Raw genomic sequence first — 18,906 nt, 5'->3', positions numbered from 1 at the left:
ATGCAGAATTCTTTCAGCTGTGCGATGTTTGAGGGCTTTCTTGCATGCACAGCTCGTTTCAAATCCCCCCACAACATCTCAATGGGATTTAGATCCCGGCTTTGACAGCCATTCCAGAACCCTCCATTTCTTTCTTTTCAGCCATTCCTTGGTGGATTTACTGGTATGTTTAGGGTCATTGTCATGTTGCAAGGTCCACCTTCGGTTGAGCTTCAACTTTCCGACAGATGGCCTCACATTATCCTCAAGCACCCTCTGGTACAATGAGGAATTCATAGTGGATTATATGATGGTGAGCTGCCCAGGCCCTGATGCAGCAAAGCTGCCCCAAACCATAATATTTCCACCACCATGCTTTACAGTTGGTATCAGGTTCTTGTGGTCAAATGCTGTCTTTGGTTTTCGCCAAACATGTCTTCTGGTACTGTGGCCAAATCGCTCTACCTTTGACTCATCTGTCCAGAGCACATTGTTTCAGAAGTGCTGGTCTTTGCCGAGGTGTTCATTGGCAAACTTTCGTCATGCCCTGATGTTCTTTCTGGACAGCATAGGTTTCCTCCTGGCACACCTCCCATGTAGATCAAATTTGTGCAGCCTCTTTCTAATGGTAGACTCGTGCACTTTGACATCAACAGTGGCAAGAGCTACCTGTAGGTCCCGTGATGACATTCTGGGGGTTCTTGGAGACTTCTTTCAGCATATTGCGGTCTGCTCTCGGGCTGAACTTGCTGGGGCGGCCTGGCCTGAACAAGTTGGCAGTTGTTTGGAATCTTCTCCACTTGTAGATGATCTTCCGGACAGTCGTATGATTGATTTCAAATTGTTTGGAGATCTTTTTAAATCCCTTCCCAGACTCGTAGGCACCCATAACCTTCTTTTTGAAGGCCTCAGAGAGCTCTTTTGATCTAGGCATGGTGACGCCACACACTTCAACAACAAAGTGCTAACCAAACGAAATGTCTGAGGTTTAAATAAGACGGGTTCCTCCAAGATCCTCTCTAACGATGTTCTAATCATTTGCACCTGAGCTGGTGCACCTGATTCTAATTTTAGGTATTTGAAGTGGTGATAAATGTTGGGGTGTACTTACTTTTTCCACATGCAAAATTTGCATTTATGTTTATTTAAATTATACAATCGACTACAAAATGTAAATATTTCATGATATTTGTTGTATTATATCACCTTTATCTATCAATATTGTTGAAATGAAGATCAAATAGCTGTATGTTGAAATATGTTGAAAAAGTCAAATCTTTACATGGGGTGTACTGTACTTACTTTTTGACGTGACTGTACATGTCTCGATCACACAAACAACTCCACTTGGGTGAAAATCATTCAAATGGATTTGTAATTGTGGAGGGATTTGAAGTCATTTTGTTATCCAAAGAACAAGTGAAACAAGTAAACAATATGACGTGTTCTTGATGAAGCTCGGCTTACCTTCGAGCAGCTGAGCAGCTTTGCTGGACTCCCTGGGAGGAGAATCACGTACTTCCAGCTTTACACGCTCATTGTTCAAAGCATCCTGGGAAGTCTGAAGAAAGGAACTTTTGAATTTTTGGGACTTAACCAGGTGAGCATCACCTGCAAACCATAAAACAGGTAGTTATTTTTACTCCTGAATGCATTTGTATCAATGTTATTCACATTGAACTATAACAGGAGGATTGTTGAGGTTTTTGTTGTGCAGACCTTTGACAAGCGAAGAATAATCATCAATGAACTCGGACTCCACCTTCACTTCAATAATAAAATCTGAAAACAAAAACATACCATTCAAAACTCTTTAAGGGGTATTTCTAAACAAACTCATAATCACAACACAAGTCCAGCAAGTAATTTATTGACCGGTGGAATGAACGACTGAAGCTTAACTACAATAGCGGCAGCTAATGAATCAAAACAGCACAATGATTACATGATCACAGAGAACAAGGGAGACACTACAAGAAATGGTGTAGCTGGATATTTACTTTGACGATGACATGAGTGAAGGAGAAGACAGTTTCAACAGTGGAAAGCAATTTGGTGAGAGTGAAGGCCAATGAGGGCCCAAAAGTGATACGCACAGTGTGCAGATCTGATGGTAGCCGGAGCGGGGTTGATCAAAGCTTCATTGGTCCCTTTGGAGGCCAGCTTGTTTCTTCAGGGTCTAAGTTTACTCAGCATGTAATGCTCCATATCGGACCAGGTGATGCCACTGTACACAACACCGGCTGCCACGAGATGCATTTTTGTGCCGACAACGTATTTGTACCGCAACCGCTGACTGCCTCTTGCTCTAGAGCTAGATGAAAGTCCTCCACAGAATACTGCTTTTGGTAGTCTGTGCTCACACATTGCGGTTTTCCATTTTTTTGAAGAGATGGTTGAAGCTCATGGAAGAGCTGCAGCAGAATGCAATGGAACAAAATGGAGAGTTATATTGTTTTGTTTTATGTCGTCCTGTGCCACCAACAAAGACCACTAGTTATGTGCTGGAATAAGCCACTACCCTTCTCACAGAATGCTTCGATTGGGCTCTTTGTGGGAGGGAAGAGCAGGAAAGAAGGGTTGGTGAAGAAATCAGAAGGATACGGGGAAAGGGAAGAGTATTAATTATTGGGGATTTCAATTTGCCAGGGATATATTGGGTCCATGATCAGGGAGAGGGGAAGGGTGCAGTGTATGACATCTTTCGAAGTAATTATCACAATATGGTGGAGGAGGTGGAAGTAAGAGTGCAATTTGGGACAAGTGACCACAAGTTAGTATGTACAAGGCTTGTTAAGATATTGTTAAGATATTCTTGTTAAGACCAATTGTTACGGATCTCAGAGACGGCACTCCCCTAAGCAAGGGGGGGTTAATCCCCTTGGCCTGTTAAGCTGGCCGTCTCTAGTCCTGGTACTTATAACGCTCCTTTGCGGGGTGAAATTGGTCAGGGTTATTGGTCAAGGTGTTCTCCCGAACACCTTTACCAATCCCTCCGCAAAGCAGGGAGACAAGTACCGCTCGAACCACGGACAAGATGGTATTTGCCGAGCGGTTTAGCAATCCGCGATTCGAGCCGTTAGCAATCGACTAACCCGATTCTGAGCGTTTGGCCGAATCGTGCCACAGGTATTCAATCAGGGAAAAGACAAAAGCGACCGGATGAGAGGAAGCCAAAGAACCAAAAAGGGTAAAAGAAGAACACAGGTTTATTTCTATTCTAAAGGAGGAAACGAAAGAAGGGCATTTACAAATAGGAAAAAGCAGATACACAGGGCAAACCTTAAAACAGTCTTAATTATCAACGACCAGGACAAACACACAGACTTACACGAAAGGGGAATAGCAGGCAGGAATGACTGCAAGGAATGAGAAGGCCCAGGCAGACAGTAGGCGTCGAGGTCCGGCTCCAGGAGTCGACTCGCGTCGTGGCGGGAAAAGCCTGGCAGGCAGCGAGCGCGTATCGTTGACAGCGAGCGGACGTTGCATATAGCGGTGGGACTGGGATGCTCCGTATGTAATAAATGGCTCATGGGGGAGATGCCAGTTCGTAGCGCACCCCAGCTCCTTCTCTTCTCATCTGTACCTTCTCACTCGTCTCTCGAACCCTCTCACTCAACTTGATCTGCTTGATCAATTCAATTGCTTGATCTCTGATCATCAATTTGGTTTCAGACCTGGTCACTCTACTCTGGACATGCTGCTTCTGCTTTCTCAACAATGTATGGAGGTCCTTAATGCCAAACAGGAAATTAGAGCTGTCTCCCTTGACATATCACGTGCCTTCGATACGGTCTGGCACCCCGCTCTGCTCACCAAACTCTCCTCTTTTGGTATCCATGGAAATCTCCACGCATGGCTGGCGGACTTCCTCTCTAGTCGTAGTCAACGTGTGGCCCTGAATGGGTTTCTCTCATCTCCTCTTCCTGTTCAGGCTGGAGTTCCCCAAGTCAGTGTTCTGGGCCCTGTGCTTTTTCTGGTCTTCATCAATGATCTCTCTGACTCTCTTGAAAATCCTCTCTATCTCTTTGCTGATGACTCTACTCTCTGTAGCTCCATTCTACATCCCTCAGATCGGCAGTCTGCAGCCTCCTCACTCTCTGCAGACCTGGACAAAATCACAGACTGGGCAAACAAGTGGAACATGTCTTTCAATCCTGACAAATCTCACACTCTTACGATGTCTCTCCGAGAAGACCGACTGGACAACCCTCCCATCCACTTTCTGAATAATCCTCTCCAAGAAGTTCTGTCACTCAAGCTTTTGGGTCTCACTATCTGCCATGATCTTTCCTGGGAAAACCACATTTCAAATCTGGCCTCCAAAGCCAGTCGCCGACTGGGCATCCTCCGTCGTGCGAAGTCCTTCCTTGGCACACCTGAGCTCCTCACCACATACAAGACTTTCATCCGCAGCTCAATGGAATACTGCTCTCCCCTCTGGGCTGGTGCTCCTGCCTCACACCTAGCTCGTCTTCACGCTGTTGAAACCAAAGCGTTCAGAATCATTGGAATCTCCCGCGATGAAGCTAACTCCAAGGGCCTCTCACTCACTCACAGCAGGCAGGTTGGTGGTCTTTCCGTCTTCTACCGACTACTCTCTGGCCTTGCCCCACCAGCTCTCTCTGGGCTCTGTCCCGCAAATATTCCTACAGGTCGCACAAGATCTGCCTGCAACCCTCTTATGGTTAAACTGACAAAATCAAGGCTCTCTGCTCACCTTCACTCCTTCATTCCACTTTTCTCCTGCCTCTGGAACAAACTCCCTCACTCTCTTCAATCCCACTCCACCCTCCAGGTCTTTAAAACAGCTGTTCACCACCATCTCTTGTCTTCCCCATCCAAAACCTTGATCTTTTCTACCGCCACTAATTTCACCCCAATTCCACTTTTTTGAAATACCAACTTCTGTCCTGGAGGTCCTTGGTGTCCTTGTGTTTTATACTTCTCCCACCCCCTTCCCACGCCTCCTCCCCCCAAGCCCTCTCCCTCCCACACACCTCCCTGCTCTCAAATGTTGTGTTTGTGCACTTCCCCTTCTCTCCCCATCTTATCTTCCGCTCCCTCTTTTTATATATTTTGTTTGTCTGGTTGATTTGTTTGTGAAGTAAATGTTAGCTCTTTCACGAGCCTCGATTCAGTAAAAAAAAAAAAAAAAAGAACAAAAAAAAAGTTGACATTCGGGATAGCGGAGTAAAGGTAGCTTTCTTCAGTGTAATTTCTTATTACCTCTGCTTTCGAAGGTGTATGGTGATTTTTCTTTTTTGAATACACTGGCGTAACTCATCGAAGAGCTATTTCAGTGAACGGATCAGAACATAAACAAAAACAGGACACAAGACACACATGCATGGCTTGAACAAAATGGATACAGAAGGAAACTCCAAAGAGGGAAAACTGGAAAATTGCAAGGAGGATGGACTTGGGTGGGGTTAACGAGAACAGAAAAGATCATTGTTTAGGATCGGGGATGGTCTGTGATGGTGGTGAACAGCTGCCTTGCAGACCTGGAGGGAAGAGTGAGATTGCGGTGGATGTGGAAGTTGATTCCACAGGTGGATGAAAAGAGGAACAAATGAGTAGAGGTGAACAGTGATCCTGGATTAAGGTAGTTTCACCATTGATGGTGGACTGTGTGAGCCCTGCAGAAACCTGGGAGGGCCAAAGCATGGGAAGAGCAGAGGGTACAACACCAAAAAGGAAGTGGTAGAAGACAGAGACCACCGACCAGTCTGCAATGGCAAATTGATTGACCAATTGACTCCAATGATCTTTTTGGAGATTCCAATGACCTTAACACCTTCATTTCCATGGCATCAATCCGAGCAATATGTGAAGCAGGGGAGCCAGCTCAGAGGAGAGAGCAGGAGAGGCAGGCCAGAGGGGAGAGCAGTACTTTATAAAGCTGCAGATGAAGGCCTTGTAGGTGGCTCGGAGTTCAGGTGTGCCAAGGAAGGGCACTGTACAATGGAGGATGCCCAGTTAGCATCTGGCTTTGGTGGCCAACTTTAAAAAGTGGGTTGCCCAAGAAATAACATGGCTGATAGTGAGAACCAGGAGATTAAATCACTGAACGTCCTCTAAAGAGGATTGTTAAGAAAGCAGATAGGAGTGTTTGCCAGACGTTCCTTTTGGAAGAGATAGTGAGAGTGACAGATTTGTCAGGAATGAAAGACATATTCCAAGTGTTCAACCAGCTTGTTATTTTATTTAGGTCTGAGGAAAAGGGAAGAGCCCACAGCTTGCCAATCTGAAGGATGAGGGATGTCACCGCTGAGGGTGGACTCATCAGCACATCAATATAGAGGATTTTCCAGAGTCAGGGAGATCATTGATGAAGATCAGGAAAAAGAATGTGCCCAGAACACTGCCTTGCGGTACTCCAGCCGTGTCTGCTTTGCTTTGCATTTCCTCGCAACTCAAACATTTTTTCGGCTCTTTGGCTTTCCTGGAGGGATCTAAAATAATGAAGGGGATAAATTTAATACCATAATTACCAGCACCTTTGTGGTCGCCGATGCGAGGATCAAACTGCAATCACATTGGTTGAGCTAAAACGGTCATGTGCACGACCCACAGGTCAGTAAACATGGTTCTGCCAACTTGGGTGTGAACCCACACAGCCACAGGTTAATAAATGTTAATAAGGTGTTAACCCACAGGTTAATAAATTAAACTACCCCACACAACAAAATGTGAAAAAGTCAAGGGGTGTGAATACTTTCTGAAGGCACGGTAAGTGTTAAGATATTTAAGAGTAAAGAATCACTTTTGTGCCAAGTAATAAAATATGTAAATTATACAAGAACAACAACAACAACATGCATTTTAAGGCCATTTTCCCTGCTGGAGCGGGGGTTAGCCTTGCGGTCCCCATGACAATCTTCTCCATTTTGCCCTTTCTGCATCTCTCCTTGTTAACCCCCTTGCCCGCATTTCTTCTTCCACCATCTTTAGCCAAGTCTTTCTCGGTCTTCCCCGTCCTCTACTTCCTTCTACATTCATTTCCATCACTCTTCTCAACCAGTCACTTTCATCCTTCCTCGACACATGACCAAACCATCTCAACCTGTTCCTCTTCACAGCATCAATCACAGGCTCTATTCCCATCATCTTTCGCAATTCATCATTTGTCTTCCTCTCTCTCAACGATACTCCGCACATCCACCGAACCATTCGCATTTCCACCCTTTCCAGCCTTCGTTGCTGCTCAACGTTCATTACCCATGTCTCGCTCCCATAAATCACAACACTTCTCACACATGCAGCATACACCTTTCCCTTCAGCTTCAACGAAACTCCCCTTCTCATCAGCACGCCACTCAGTTCCCAAAACTTCTTCCATGCACATCTCACTCTAGCAACTGTTGCTGTCTGATCCACCTCCTCCATTCAGCATGTCTCCGAGGTAGCAAAATGTTTTCACACCTTCCAGCTTCACGCTGTCTCCAAGATCCAACTCAACATTTCCTCCATCTGCAGCTCCCTCTGTGCACACCTTACATTTGAATGCAGCTGCCACACTGGTTAATGACCCTCTCAGACCACTACATTTTTGATGAACCCACTCAGCGCACATTGTACATTGAATGGAGTTCACTCTGACACCCTTCCTGCACACAGCACATGGCCACTTCCCAGTTCTTTCCACCTCACCACATGCTTTACCACTTGCCATCACCTTCGTCTTTCCTATATTCACCTTCAGACCTTTTGTCTCCATACATTCCTTCCACTTGTTCATCTTTTCCTTCAGTCCATCCATACTTTCCACAATAAACACCAGATCATCTGCATACAACAACTCCCACGGTAAACCCTCCATTACGTTCTGAGCCAGCACCTCCATCACAGCTACAAATAGTAGTGGACTTGGTACCGACCCCTGATGCCCTCCCACCTTCACCTCAAACTCACCACTGTTCCCGTCCTTCGTCCTCACAGCTGTGTGCGCTCTTTTGTACATTGCCATCACCACTCTGATCAACCATTCCTCCACTCCTAACTTCCTCAATGCCCATGTCAATACTTCGCGTGGAACCCTATCGAATGCTCTCTCCAGATCAACAAGCCCAAGAAACAACTTCTTTCGTCTTCTCCATGTACTTCCCCTGCAACTGCCTCACAATAAAGAGCGCGTCTGTCGTTCCTCTTCCTGGCATAAATCCAAACTGCATTTCGTCGATCTTCACCTTCTTCCTTATCCTCCTCTCCAACACCCTTTCCAATACCTTCATTCCATGCTCCAATAACTTTATCGCTTGATACGAGCCACACTCCAGAGGGTCACCTTTCCCCTTGTATGGAGGGACGAGGGTACTCAGTTCCCAATCCACTGGAATGCGGCCTTCTTTCACCACCAGATTACAGATCTCTGTCATTCTCTTCACACCCCAACTTCCTGCTGCCTTCAACATATCTCCCACAACTCCCATCAGCCCTCCTGCTTTTCTACTCTTCATTGCTTTTATTGCTTCCTCAACTTCCTTCTCGGTTATCTTCTCTGCCGGTCCTAAAACTGGGTTACTCTCTATGTTGCCATCCCATTCATTCTCTGTATTCAACAGCATTTCCGTATATCTTTTCCATCTTCCTTTAATTCCATCTGGGTCCACAACGATTTGTCCCACTTCATCCTTCAAGCAACTCACCCCCATCACATCACACCTCTCTTTCGCTATCTGCTTTGCAATCCTGAATACCGCTCTCTGACCCTCTTCCGCATCCAAGCGTTCTCCGAACATTTTCCTACATGCCTCCTGCGCCTTTGCTACCTCTTTCTTTGCAGCCTTCTTGGCTGCCTTATAACTTTCATGCTTTGCTTTTTCTGCTCCCGTGCCCTTCGCCTTCTGCCACTCCTTGAACTTCTTCCTCTTCTCGTCAATCCTCTTTCCAACTTCATCATCCCACCACCATGTTTCCGAGTGCCTCGGTGGTCCTTTTGTCCATCCACATACCTCACCAACGGCTCCCAACTGACTAGCTTTCATTGACATCCAACCACTTTCAAGCTCAACCACTTTCAAGCTCAACCACATCATCCTCTACCCTACTCAGCCTCTCTTTTAATGCCTCCCTTACTGTCACCTCTTTCAACCTCCACACCTTCATTCTCGGTTGGTACTTCACCCGCCGAGCTCTCCTCGCACCTTTCAACCTTATGTCGCAGACAACCAAGTGGTGCTGTGAAACAGCCTCCTCCCCCGGGATCACCTTTGTGTCCCGGAGGTGCCCCCTATCTCGCCTACGCACCATCAGGTAGTCAACGGTTGTCGTCGACCCACCTGACGTGTATGTAACAAGCTTCTCATCCTCTTTCTTTCTCTTTCTCTTTCTCTTTCTCTTTCTCTCTCTCTCTCTCTCCCTCTCTCTCTCTCTCTCTCTCTCTCTCTCTCTCTCTCTCTCTCTCTCTCTCTCTCTCTCTCTCTCTCTCAGTATTACAAATCAACATGTAAATATGTAAATTATACAAGTTAAAAAAAGATGAAACAAGCATTCTGAGTATTGCGCTGCAATACATGTCCCCTACCAAAGTTCAAAGTGCCATAACTTTGTCAAAAATGATCGAATATGCAAATTTATGCACGGTTGATGCTGGTTTTCAAACCTGATCTGAGGAATGCTGAGACACGTGTGTCATGCCTCGCCTCGTTGATAAGCCCGCAAGGTCGCTCCGTGGAGCGGCCTGCACGTATTGCACTGTGTTAAAAAAAAAAACCACCTTTAGAGGCCATTTTTCCCCGCAAGCGGGGGTTGGCCTTTTTCGGGAACCGTGGTTGTTGTTGTTTTTTGGTCCCCTTTTTGAAGCAATGTTTTACGGCCGGATGCCCTTCCTGACGCCAACCCTTTTTGCCGCCTTTAACGACAAACAGGGAATTACCAGTGAACTGGTACTCAATTAGCCGACCTCGGAAGGATGACAGGCTGAGTCAACCCCCCTGGCGTTAATTCAGCGATCGACCGGGATTCGAACCCAGGATCCTGGGATCCTAAGCCGGCACCCTAGCCGCTAGCCCAACACCAGGGCACTGTGTGAATTATATAAATTATTACCAACTCACGGTCTGAGGTACTCGCAATTCAAGAGATATCCATTTTTTTTATGGCACATTGGAGAAGCCAATGCTAGGTTTCTTCTTCCTCAGCTTGTCACAACTCTGTCAAATGTGATCGAGTTTAAAAAGTCAGAATTTGACCAAATCTGTTTTATTCGTTTGTTAATATACCTCAGCTATTGACAAATCTTAAATTAGAATTTTATTTGAGGTTAAAATGACCGCGACAGGTCGTGTCCAACGATGCTTTCAGTCTGTACATGTGATAAATAATTAAATCCGCACACTAGACGCCTCTTCTTCTTCACGCAATAACAACTTCTAGCTTCCAGACCGTACATCCAATCATCTTGACATTTTGCACACTTGTTACTCTTCATGACTTCTACTATAGTATGAAGTTTCACGTCGATCAATAAAGCGATACAAGAGATATCCATTTTAAAAATATTTTCGTTTAATTAACGATATCTGCCAAACCACGTGAGCTATCGCAAATTCCAAAAGGACATTTTAGTAGACTGACATGCGGAACAGATCTGTGAAGTTTCCCCTCGATTGGATCAAAAATGAGGGAGAGGCTCGGTTTTAAAGGTTCATGCTTAAAACCGTCATAACTCTGAAACCATGTGACGCATGACGTCATGCTCGCTGACTTTTTTGTTCGTCATGGGTATGCGATTCTGCCTGCAAAGTTTGGCCTCGATCTGTTCAGCCGTTGCAGAGAAAAAGGGGTTTTCGTGTTTTCACGAAAAACAATATGGCGCCCGAACCACGTGACCTGTGACGTCATAATTACCATTAAAATATTCTACAGACCGAGTCCCTCCTATGATGAAAATTTGATCTCAATCGGTCCTATTATTGCAGAGAAAATCTTTTTTAAAGGAAATTAAAACTTAAAATGGCACTGAGTTAAGGATCATCAGAATTATCAGAATTCCCAAAGTTCAAAGTGCCATAACTTTGTTAATGATCGAAACGTCGTGAAGTTCGAACTTGACCTGTAACTTATCATGAGGAGACCATGTGCCAAGTTTGAAATCATTAGCATTAAGCGTTTAGAAAAAAAGTCCGGAAAACTGTTCTTTGCGTGACGGACTGACGGGCTGACAGACTGACAGACTGACGGACGGACGAACGGCGTGCAAACCTATAGTCCCCTCCGGTGTACACCGGTAGGGGACTAATAACAGGTAATAACAATAGTCCCTATGACCTTTCTTCAGAGTTTAATGTCCAAAGAGACATTCTATACAATTAATTAATTAATTAATTAATGTGTTGATGTTAGATGTTCCAAGATAAGATGACAATATATCAACATTTGCGTTTAATAGGGTGAATATTTTTGGAGGATAGAAAACATATTTTTGCATCAAATGATCAGTGTGTTTTATTATATGATGGGCGATGGTTGTTGAGGTGTTTACAAAGATACATACATTTCATATGTGAATCATTTTGAACACATATTAATTATGCCCTGTAATCATTGAACTTACAGGTAAAATTGGCAGTGGGGAATGTCCCACATCTCTCATTCCTCGACTACACCCATTTCTCAATCGGGAATAATTACTGAAATAATAAAAAAAATTAAACTAGAACAACACTTTATAACTGCTGGCAGTGATGTCCTGTTTCCTCCGCCTTCCAGCTTTGTACAACCCCACTTTGATACAACCCCACTTTGATACAACCCCGCTTTGATACAACCCCGCTTTGAACCAACCCCGCTTTCATCTGATACAACCCCACTTTCATCGAACACGCTTTGATACAACCACCCTTTCATCGAACACGCATTGATACAACCCCGCTTTGATACAAACCCACTTTGATACAACCCCGCTTTGATACAACCCCGCTTTGATACAACCCCGCTTTGATACAACCCCGCTTTGATACAACCCCGCTTTGATACAACCCCACTTTGATACAACCCCACTTTGATACAACCCCCCTTTGATACAACCCCACTTTGATACAACCCCCCTTTGATACAACCCCGCTTTGATACAACCCCGCTTTGATTCAACCCCGCTTTGATACAACCCCGCTTTGAACCAACCCCGCTTTGAACTGATACAACCCCGCTTTCATCTGATACAACACCACTTTCATCGAACACGCTTTGATACAGCCGCCTTTCATCCGACACGCTTTGATACAACTCCACTTTCATCGGAAATGCTTTGATTCAACCCCGCTTTGATACAACACCACTTTGATACAATCTCACTTTCATCGGACACACTTTGATACAACCTTGCTTTGATACAACCTCGCTTTCATTGGACACGCTTTGATAAAACCCCGCTTTAATACAACCTCACTTTCATTGGACACGCTTTGATAAAACCCCGCTTTGATGCAACCTCGCTTTCATCGGACACGCTTTGATACAAACCCGCTTTAACACAACCTCGCTTTGATACAACCTCGCTTTCATTGGACACACTTTGATATAAACCCACTTTAACACAACCTCACTTTGAGACAATCTCGCTTTCATTGCACACGCTTCGATAAAACCCCGCTTTGATACAACCTTGCTTTCATCGGACACGCTTTGATACAACCTCGCTTTGATACAACCTCGCTTTCATTGGACACGCTTTGATACAAACCCGCTTTAATACCACCTCACTTTGATACAACCTCGCTTTCATTGGACACGCTTTGATAAAACCCCACTTTGATACAACCTCGCTTTCATTGGACACGCTTTGATACAAACCCGCTTTAATAAAACCTCACTTTGATACAACCTCGCTTTCATTGGACACGCTTTGATAAAACCCCGCTTTGATACAACCTCGCTTTCATTGGACACGCTTTGATACAACCCCGCTTTGTTACACCCCGCTTTGTTACACCCCACTTTGATACAACCCCGCTTTCATTGGACATGCTTTGATACAACCCTGCTTTGTTACACCCCACTTTGATACAACCCCGTTTTGTTACACCCCACTTTGATACAACCCCGCTTGGTTACACCCCGCTTTGATACAACCCCGCTTTCATCGGACACGCTTTGATACAACCCCGCTTTCATTGGACACGCTTTGATGCAACCCCGCTTTGATACAACCCCGCTTTCGCCAGCCACGCTTTGATACAACCCTGCTTTCATCGGACACGCTTTGATACAACCCTACTTTCATCGGACAAGCTTTGAAATAACCCCGCTTTCATTGGACACGCGATGATACAACCCCACTTTGCTACACCCCACTTTCATACAACCCCGCTTTGATACAACCTCGCTTTCATCGGATACACTTTGATACAACCTCGCTTTGATACAACCTCGCTTTCATTGGACACGCTTTAATACAAACCCACTTTAACACAACCTCACTTTGATACAACCTCGCTTTCATTGGACATGCTTTGATAAAACCCCGCTTTAATACAACCTCACTTTGATACAACCTCACTTTCATTGGACACGCTTTGATACAACCCCGCTTTGTTACACCCCACTTTGATACAACCCCGCTTTGTTACAACCCACTTTGATACAACCTCGCTTTCATTGGACACGCTTTGATAAAACCCCGCTTTGATACAACCTCGCTTTCATCGGACACGCTTTGATACAAACCCGCTTTAACACAACCTCGCTTTGATACAACCTCGCTTTCATTGGACACACTTTGATATAAACCCGCTTTAACACAACCTCACTTTGAGACAATCTCGCTTTCATTGCACACGCTTTGATAAAACCCCGCTTTGATACAACCTCGCTTTCATCGGACACGCTTTGATACAACCTCGCTTTCATTGGACACGCTTTGATACAAACCCGCTTTAATACCACCTCACTTTGATACAACCTCGCTTTCATTGGACACGCTTTGATAAAACCCCGCTTTGATACAACCTCGCTTTCATTGGACACGCTTTGATACAAACCCGCTTTAATACCACCTCACTTTGATACAACCTCGCTTTCATTGGACATGCTTTGATAAAACCCCGCTTTGATACAACCTCGCTTTCATTGGACACGCTTTGATACAACCCCGCTTTGTTCCACCCCACGTTGATACAACCCCGCTTTGTTACAACCCACTTTGATACAACCTCGCTTTCATTGGACACGCTTTGATACAACCCCGCTTTGTTACACCCCACTTTGATACAACCCCGCTTTGTTACACCCCACTTTGATACAACCTCGCTTTCATCGGACACGCTTTGATACCTCGCTTTGACACAACCTCGCTTTCATTGGACACGCTTTGATACAAACCCACTTTAATACCACCTCACTTTGATACAACCTCGCTTTCATTGGACACGCTTTGATAAAACCCCGCTTTGATACAACCTCGCTTTCATTGGACACGCTTTGATACAAACCCGCTTTAATAAAACCTCACTTTGATACAACCTTGCTTTCATTGGACACACTTTGATAAAACCCCGCTTTGATACAACCTCGCTTTCATTGGACACGCTTTGATACAACCCCGCTTTGTTACACCCCACTTTGATACAACCCCGCTTTGTTACAACCCACTTTGATAGAACCTCGCTTTCATTGGACACGCTTTGATACAACCCCGCTTTTCTACACCCCACTATGATACAACCCCGCTTGGTTACACCCCACTTTGATACAACCCCGCTTTCATCGGACACGCTTTGATACAACCCCGCTTTCATTGGACACACTTTGATGCAACCCCGCTTTGATACAACCCCGCTTTCGCCAGCCACGCTTTGATACAACCCTGCTTTCATCGGACACGCTTTGATACAACCCTGCTTTCATCGGACAAGCTTTGAAATAACCCCGCTTTCATTGGACACACAATGATACAACCCCACTTTGTTACACCCCACTTTCATACAACCCCGCTTTGATACAACCTCGCTTTCATTGGACACGCTTTAATACAACCTCACGTTGAAACAACATTGCTTTGATACAACCTCGCTTTCATCGCACACGCTTTGATACAACCCCGCTTTCATCGGACACACTTTGATACAACCTTGCGTTTATACATCGCTTTGATACAACCCAACTTTCATCATAATTAAAGCTCAACCGAAAGTCACATGGCTGGAGAAGATAAAATGTAAAGTTTCTTCTTCTTCACACAATAAAAACGGCTACCTTCCAGACCGTACAACCAATCATGTTGAAATTTTAAACACTTATTTCAATTGATGACATCTACATTAGTTTGACGTTTCACTCTGATCAATCAGGTGGTTCAAGATAAATAAATAAAATTAAATATTTGCCTTCAATTAATTTATGGCTGCCAAACCGAACAATCTATAATGTTGAACTTTTATCCACTTTTTCCATTGATCATTTCACATCGATCAATGAAGCGGATCAATGTTGTAAGATTCCCATTGAATTATTTATCGCTGCCAAACCATGTGACCTCTCGCAAATTCCAAAAGGTCGTTTTAGCACCCAGACATGCGGAACCTATTTCTGAAGTTTTCACTCGATATGTTCTCGAATGAGTGAGGAGATAGCTTTTAAAGGTATTTGCTTCAAAAAATTATAGCTCCCAAACCATGCGACCTTCGACAGCAGCACCCCTGAACTTTTTGTTCGGGTATGTGGTGCTGCTTGTAAAGTTGGGCCTCAATCTGTTCAGCCATTTCGGAGAAGGGATTTTAGTGGTTTTTAAGGCTTTCTCCAAACCAATATGGTGGCCGAACCACATGACCCATGACGTCATTATCTTTTCTTTTTTTCCCATCAATTTATCCCGAGATGATGCTCATGAAATTTCATCCTGATCGGATGAAGTTCTTTCCTTCACGAATTATGACGTCATCATGGAGGCACCTATGACATTATCATTCACATGTTATTCTGAATGGAGATTTCTTTACAAAGAGCCACGTCTCAAACTTTTCTACGCAGCGCTTTTGAAGATATAGAGGTGCAAAGTCTTTCGTTTTTTTCCAAGATGGCGCCCATACCACGTGACGGGCGGTCATAATTACCATTAAAAGATTCTACAACCCGAGGCACTCCTATGGTGAAAATGTATTGTCAATCTGTCCAACCACTGCAGAGAAAATGATTTTTAAAGGAAATAAATCCGAAAATTGACAGTGGCGCAATCATTGACATGGCCTGAGAAGAAAAAAAATGTAGTTTCTTCTTCTTCTTCTTCCAACAATAACAATTGGTTTCCAGACCGTACAACCAATCATGTTGTAATTTTAAACACTTATTCCCCTTGATGACAGTGACATTACATTGAAGGTTCAAGTCAATCAATGCAGCGGTTCAAGAGATAGGTTTTTAAGATTTTCGATCAATTAATTATTGCGGCCAAACCATGCGACTTATCGCAACTTCCCAAATAAGGTTTTAACTTCCAGTCATGGAGAACATACCCATGAACGTTCCCCTCTATAACTTCAAAAATGAGTGAGGAGATAGGTTTCAAAGTTTCTGCTTCAAAACGTCGTAACTCCTAAACCATGTGACCTATGATGTCACGATAACTTTTCTTCGGCATGGATATGCAATCATGCACGCAAAGTTTGGCTTCAATATGTTCAGCCGTTTTGGAGAAAAATGCTTTTGTGTTTTTCATGAAAAAAAATTAATATGGCGGCCGAACCACGTGTCTATCACGCCAAAAAAAATTGGATTTCTGAATTTATTTTTCGTTAGTGCATGCACAAAAAATGTTATATACGTGGGATCAAGGGTTCTATTTGTCGATTTCTAACCTCGTAACGTCAGCACTTTCGGCTATCTCGATGTATACATTTTTTGTTTCCAATGCAGAGTTCTTTAGAATGAGCCATGATTCAACATTTTCCATCGAGTCATTTTGGAGATAAAGGGGCAAATTTGAAGGTTTTTCCCAAGATGGCGCCCATACCACGTGACCGATGACGTCATAATCAGCATGAAAAATTCTACAGGTTTAGCCAATCACTTGATGATCATTCTTCTGGTGAAACTGCCAAAATCAAGACTCTCTGCTCACCTTCACTCCTTCATTCCTCTTCTCTCCCACCTCTGGAACAAACTCCCACACTCTCTTCAATCCCACTCCTCCCTCCAGGTCTTTAAACCATCTCTTATCTCTCCCCATCCAAAACCTTGATCTTTTCTGCCCCCATTAAAACACCGCAAATCCACCTCTTTCAATTCCCAACTTATTTCCTGAAATTCCTAGTCGTGTTAATTTGCTTTATACCATGTATAAGCATGGTATAAAGCAAATGTCCCCTCCCCCTCCCCAGCCCGCCCCCTTCCACAGATCTACCGACGTCCCTGTTCTCTACTGTTGTTGTGCTTGTGTGCTTCCATCTATCTCCCCCTCTTGCCTCCTGCTCACTTTATTGTATGTTTTATGTGTCTGTGCATGTTTTCATGTTTCATGTGTTAGCTCTTACAGTTACATGAGCCTCGATTCTGTATACAAAATAAATAAATAAATAACGTTGCGTGCAATAGGCCAGAAACAGAGACAAAGTTCGTTTTACTAAAATATTGCACAGCACGGATCTCATTACCGTACGAAATCCAGAAGAGCAAAGTAAACAGAACTTGAGGATAAATAGGAAGGTCACGTACCGGGTCCCAACTCCATGTCCTCGGATGGACCGACCCTCGACCCGTGGACCCCATCACAAGCTCCCGGAATGAGCGCGTTTCCTCCATCGGGGCAGATCGGGGATCCCGGGGGGTTCGCGCTGTGTTCCTCACCGGAGAGATCTCGCTTCATGACGTACAGTACTAGTACAGTGCAGTACGGTAGAGTACAATACGGTACGGTGCAATACCCCACAGTACAGTACAGTGCCTCGCAGTGCAGTACAGTACCTCACAGTGGAGTACACTGTACAATACAGCCTCGCAGTGCAGTACAGTACCTCAAGGTACCTCACACTCACAGTGCAGTACAGTGCAGTGCAGTGCAGTCGAACAACACCATGTTGGACTGAGCGCCCAAACGATTATTCAAGAGTTTATTCAAAATTTCGAAGCCGCAGATTCGACACAGATATAACATTTCATTAAAAACATTCCGGGTTTTGTTTAAAAAAAAACTAAAAATATGGTCGGAAGGAATCACCAAATTATGTCGAGAAAAAGAACAAAATATGGCGGGAATGAATCACGAAAATATGTCGGGAATGAACAAACAAATATGTGGGGAATGAATCAAAATATGTCGGGAACGAAGAACCAAAATATGTGGGGAATGAATCACCAAAATATGTCGGGAATGATGTCACGTGGCACTGCACGCATCTTCTTCGACCCAACCCATACTCCACCATCAGAAGTACGTAATAAATAGACGGAGACAAACCAGCACGCGACGCACCAGAACAGCTCCCATCAGAACACGAATCGCTCGGTGTGTGTAAGTTGTTGGTGTTGTTGGCTGCTGTGTCCACACGTAGGTGGGGTTTGGGAAATGGAACGAAGACCTTAGGATTCATGAAGAATACAGGAAGGCACATCGTAAGGTTCAGTCTCTATGGTAACGGTAAGAAAATCTCTCTTGAAATTGTCTTCATGAAAAGCCATGACCTTTCTTGAGCCAACCCCATAACAACGAGAACAAGAAAGAGCAATCGGAGATTGCAAACCTTCGCCAGGATGTATTTTCAGTGTTTTTTAAGGCTTCAGTGTTAAAACAAATATGGCGGCTGAACCAAGTGACCGATGACGTCATAATTATTTTTTCCTATACTAATTCATTCCAAGAGTACACTCAAGAAATTTCATCTTGATCGGATGAAGTTTTCTACTTGTCGAATTATGACGTCAAAATGGAGGCACCTATGACATCATCATTATCATTTTTTTATTCCCCATGGAGAGTTCTTTACAATGAGC

General features: G+C 44.3%; 1 protein-coding gene across 1 annotated transcript in view; it reads right to left on the bottom strand.

Moving 5' to 3' along the window:
• The window catches only part of LOC137413693 (uncharacterized), a 32,645-nt gene extending 14,599 nt beyond the window's left edge, over nucleotides 1-18,046 (bottom strand). The window contains exons 1-3 of the mRNA XM_078778457.1: nucleotides 17,632-18,046; nucleotides 1,699-1,761; nucleotides 1,447-1,590 (exon numbers count right to left, since the gene is read on the bottom strand). Coding sequence (XP_078634583.1) covers nucleotides 1,447-1,590; nucleotides 1,699-1,761; nucleotides 17,632-17,782 — 358 coding nt within the window. The 5' untranslated portion in view covers nucleotides 17,783-18,046. The remainder of the gene's footprint in view (nucleotides 1-1,446; nucleotides 1,591-1,698; nucleotides 1,762-17,631) is intronic.
• Nucleotides 18,047-18,906: the final 860 nt, after the last annotated feature.

The sequence above is a fragment of the Myxine glutinosa genome, chromosome 5 (genome assembly GCF_964187855.1).
Source record: "Myxine glutinosa chromosome 5, kmMyxGlut1.1, whole genome shotgun sequence".
NCBI classification, from domain to species: domain Eukaryota; kingdom Metazoa; phylum Chordata; class Myxini; order Myxiniformes; family Myxinidae; genus Myxine; species Myxine glutinosa.
This window is presented reverse-complemented; position numbering and strand designations above follow the sequence as displayed.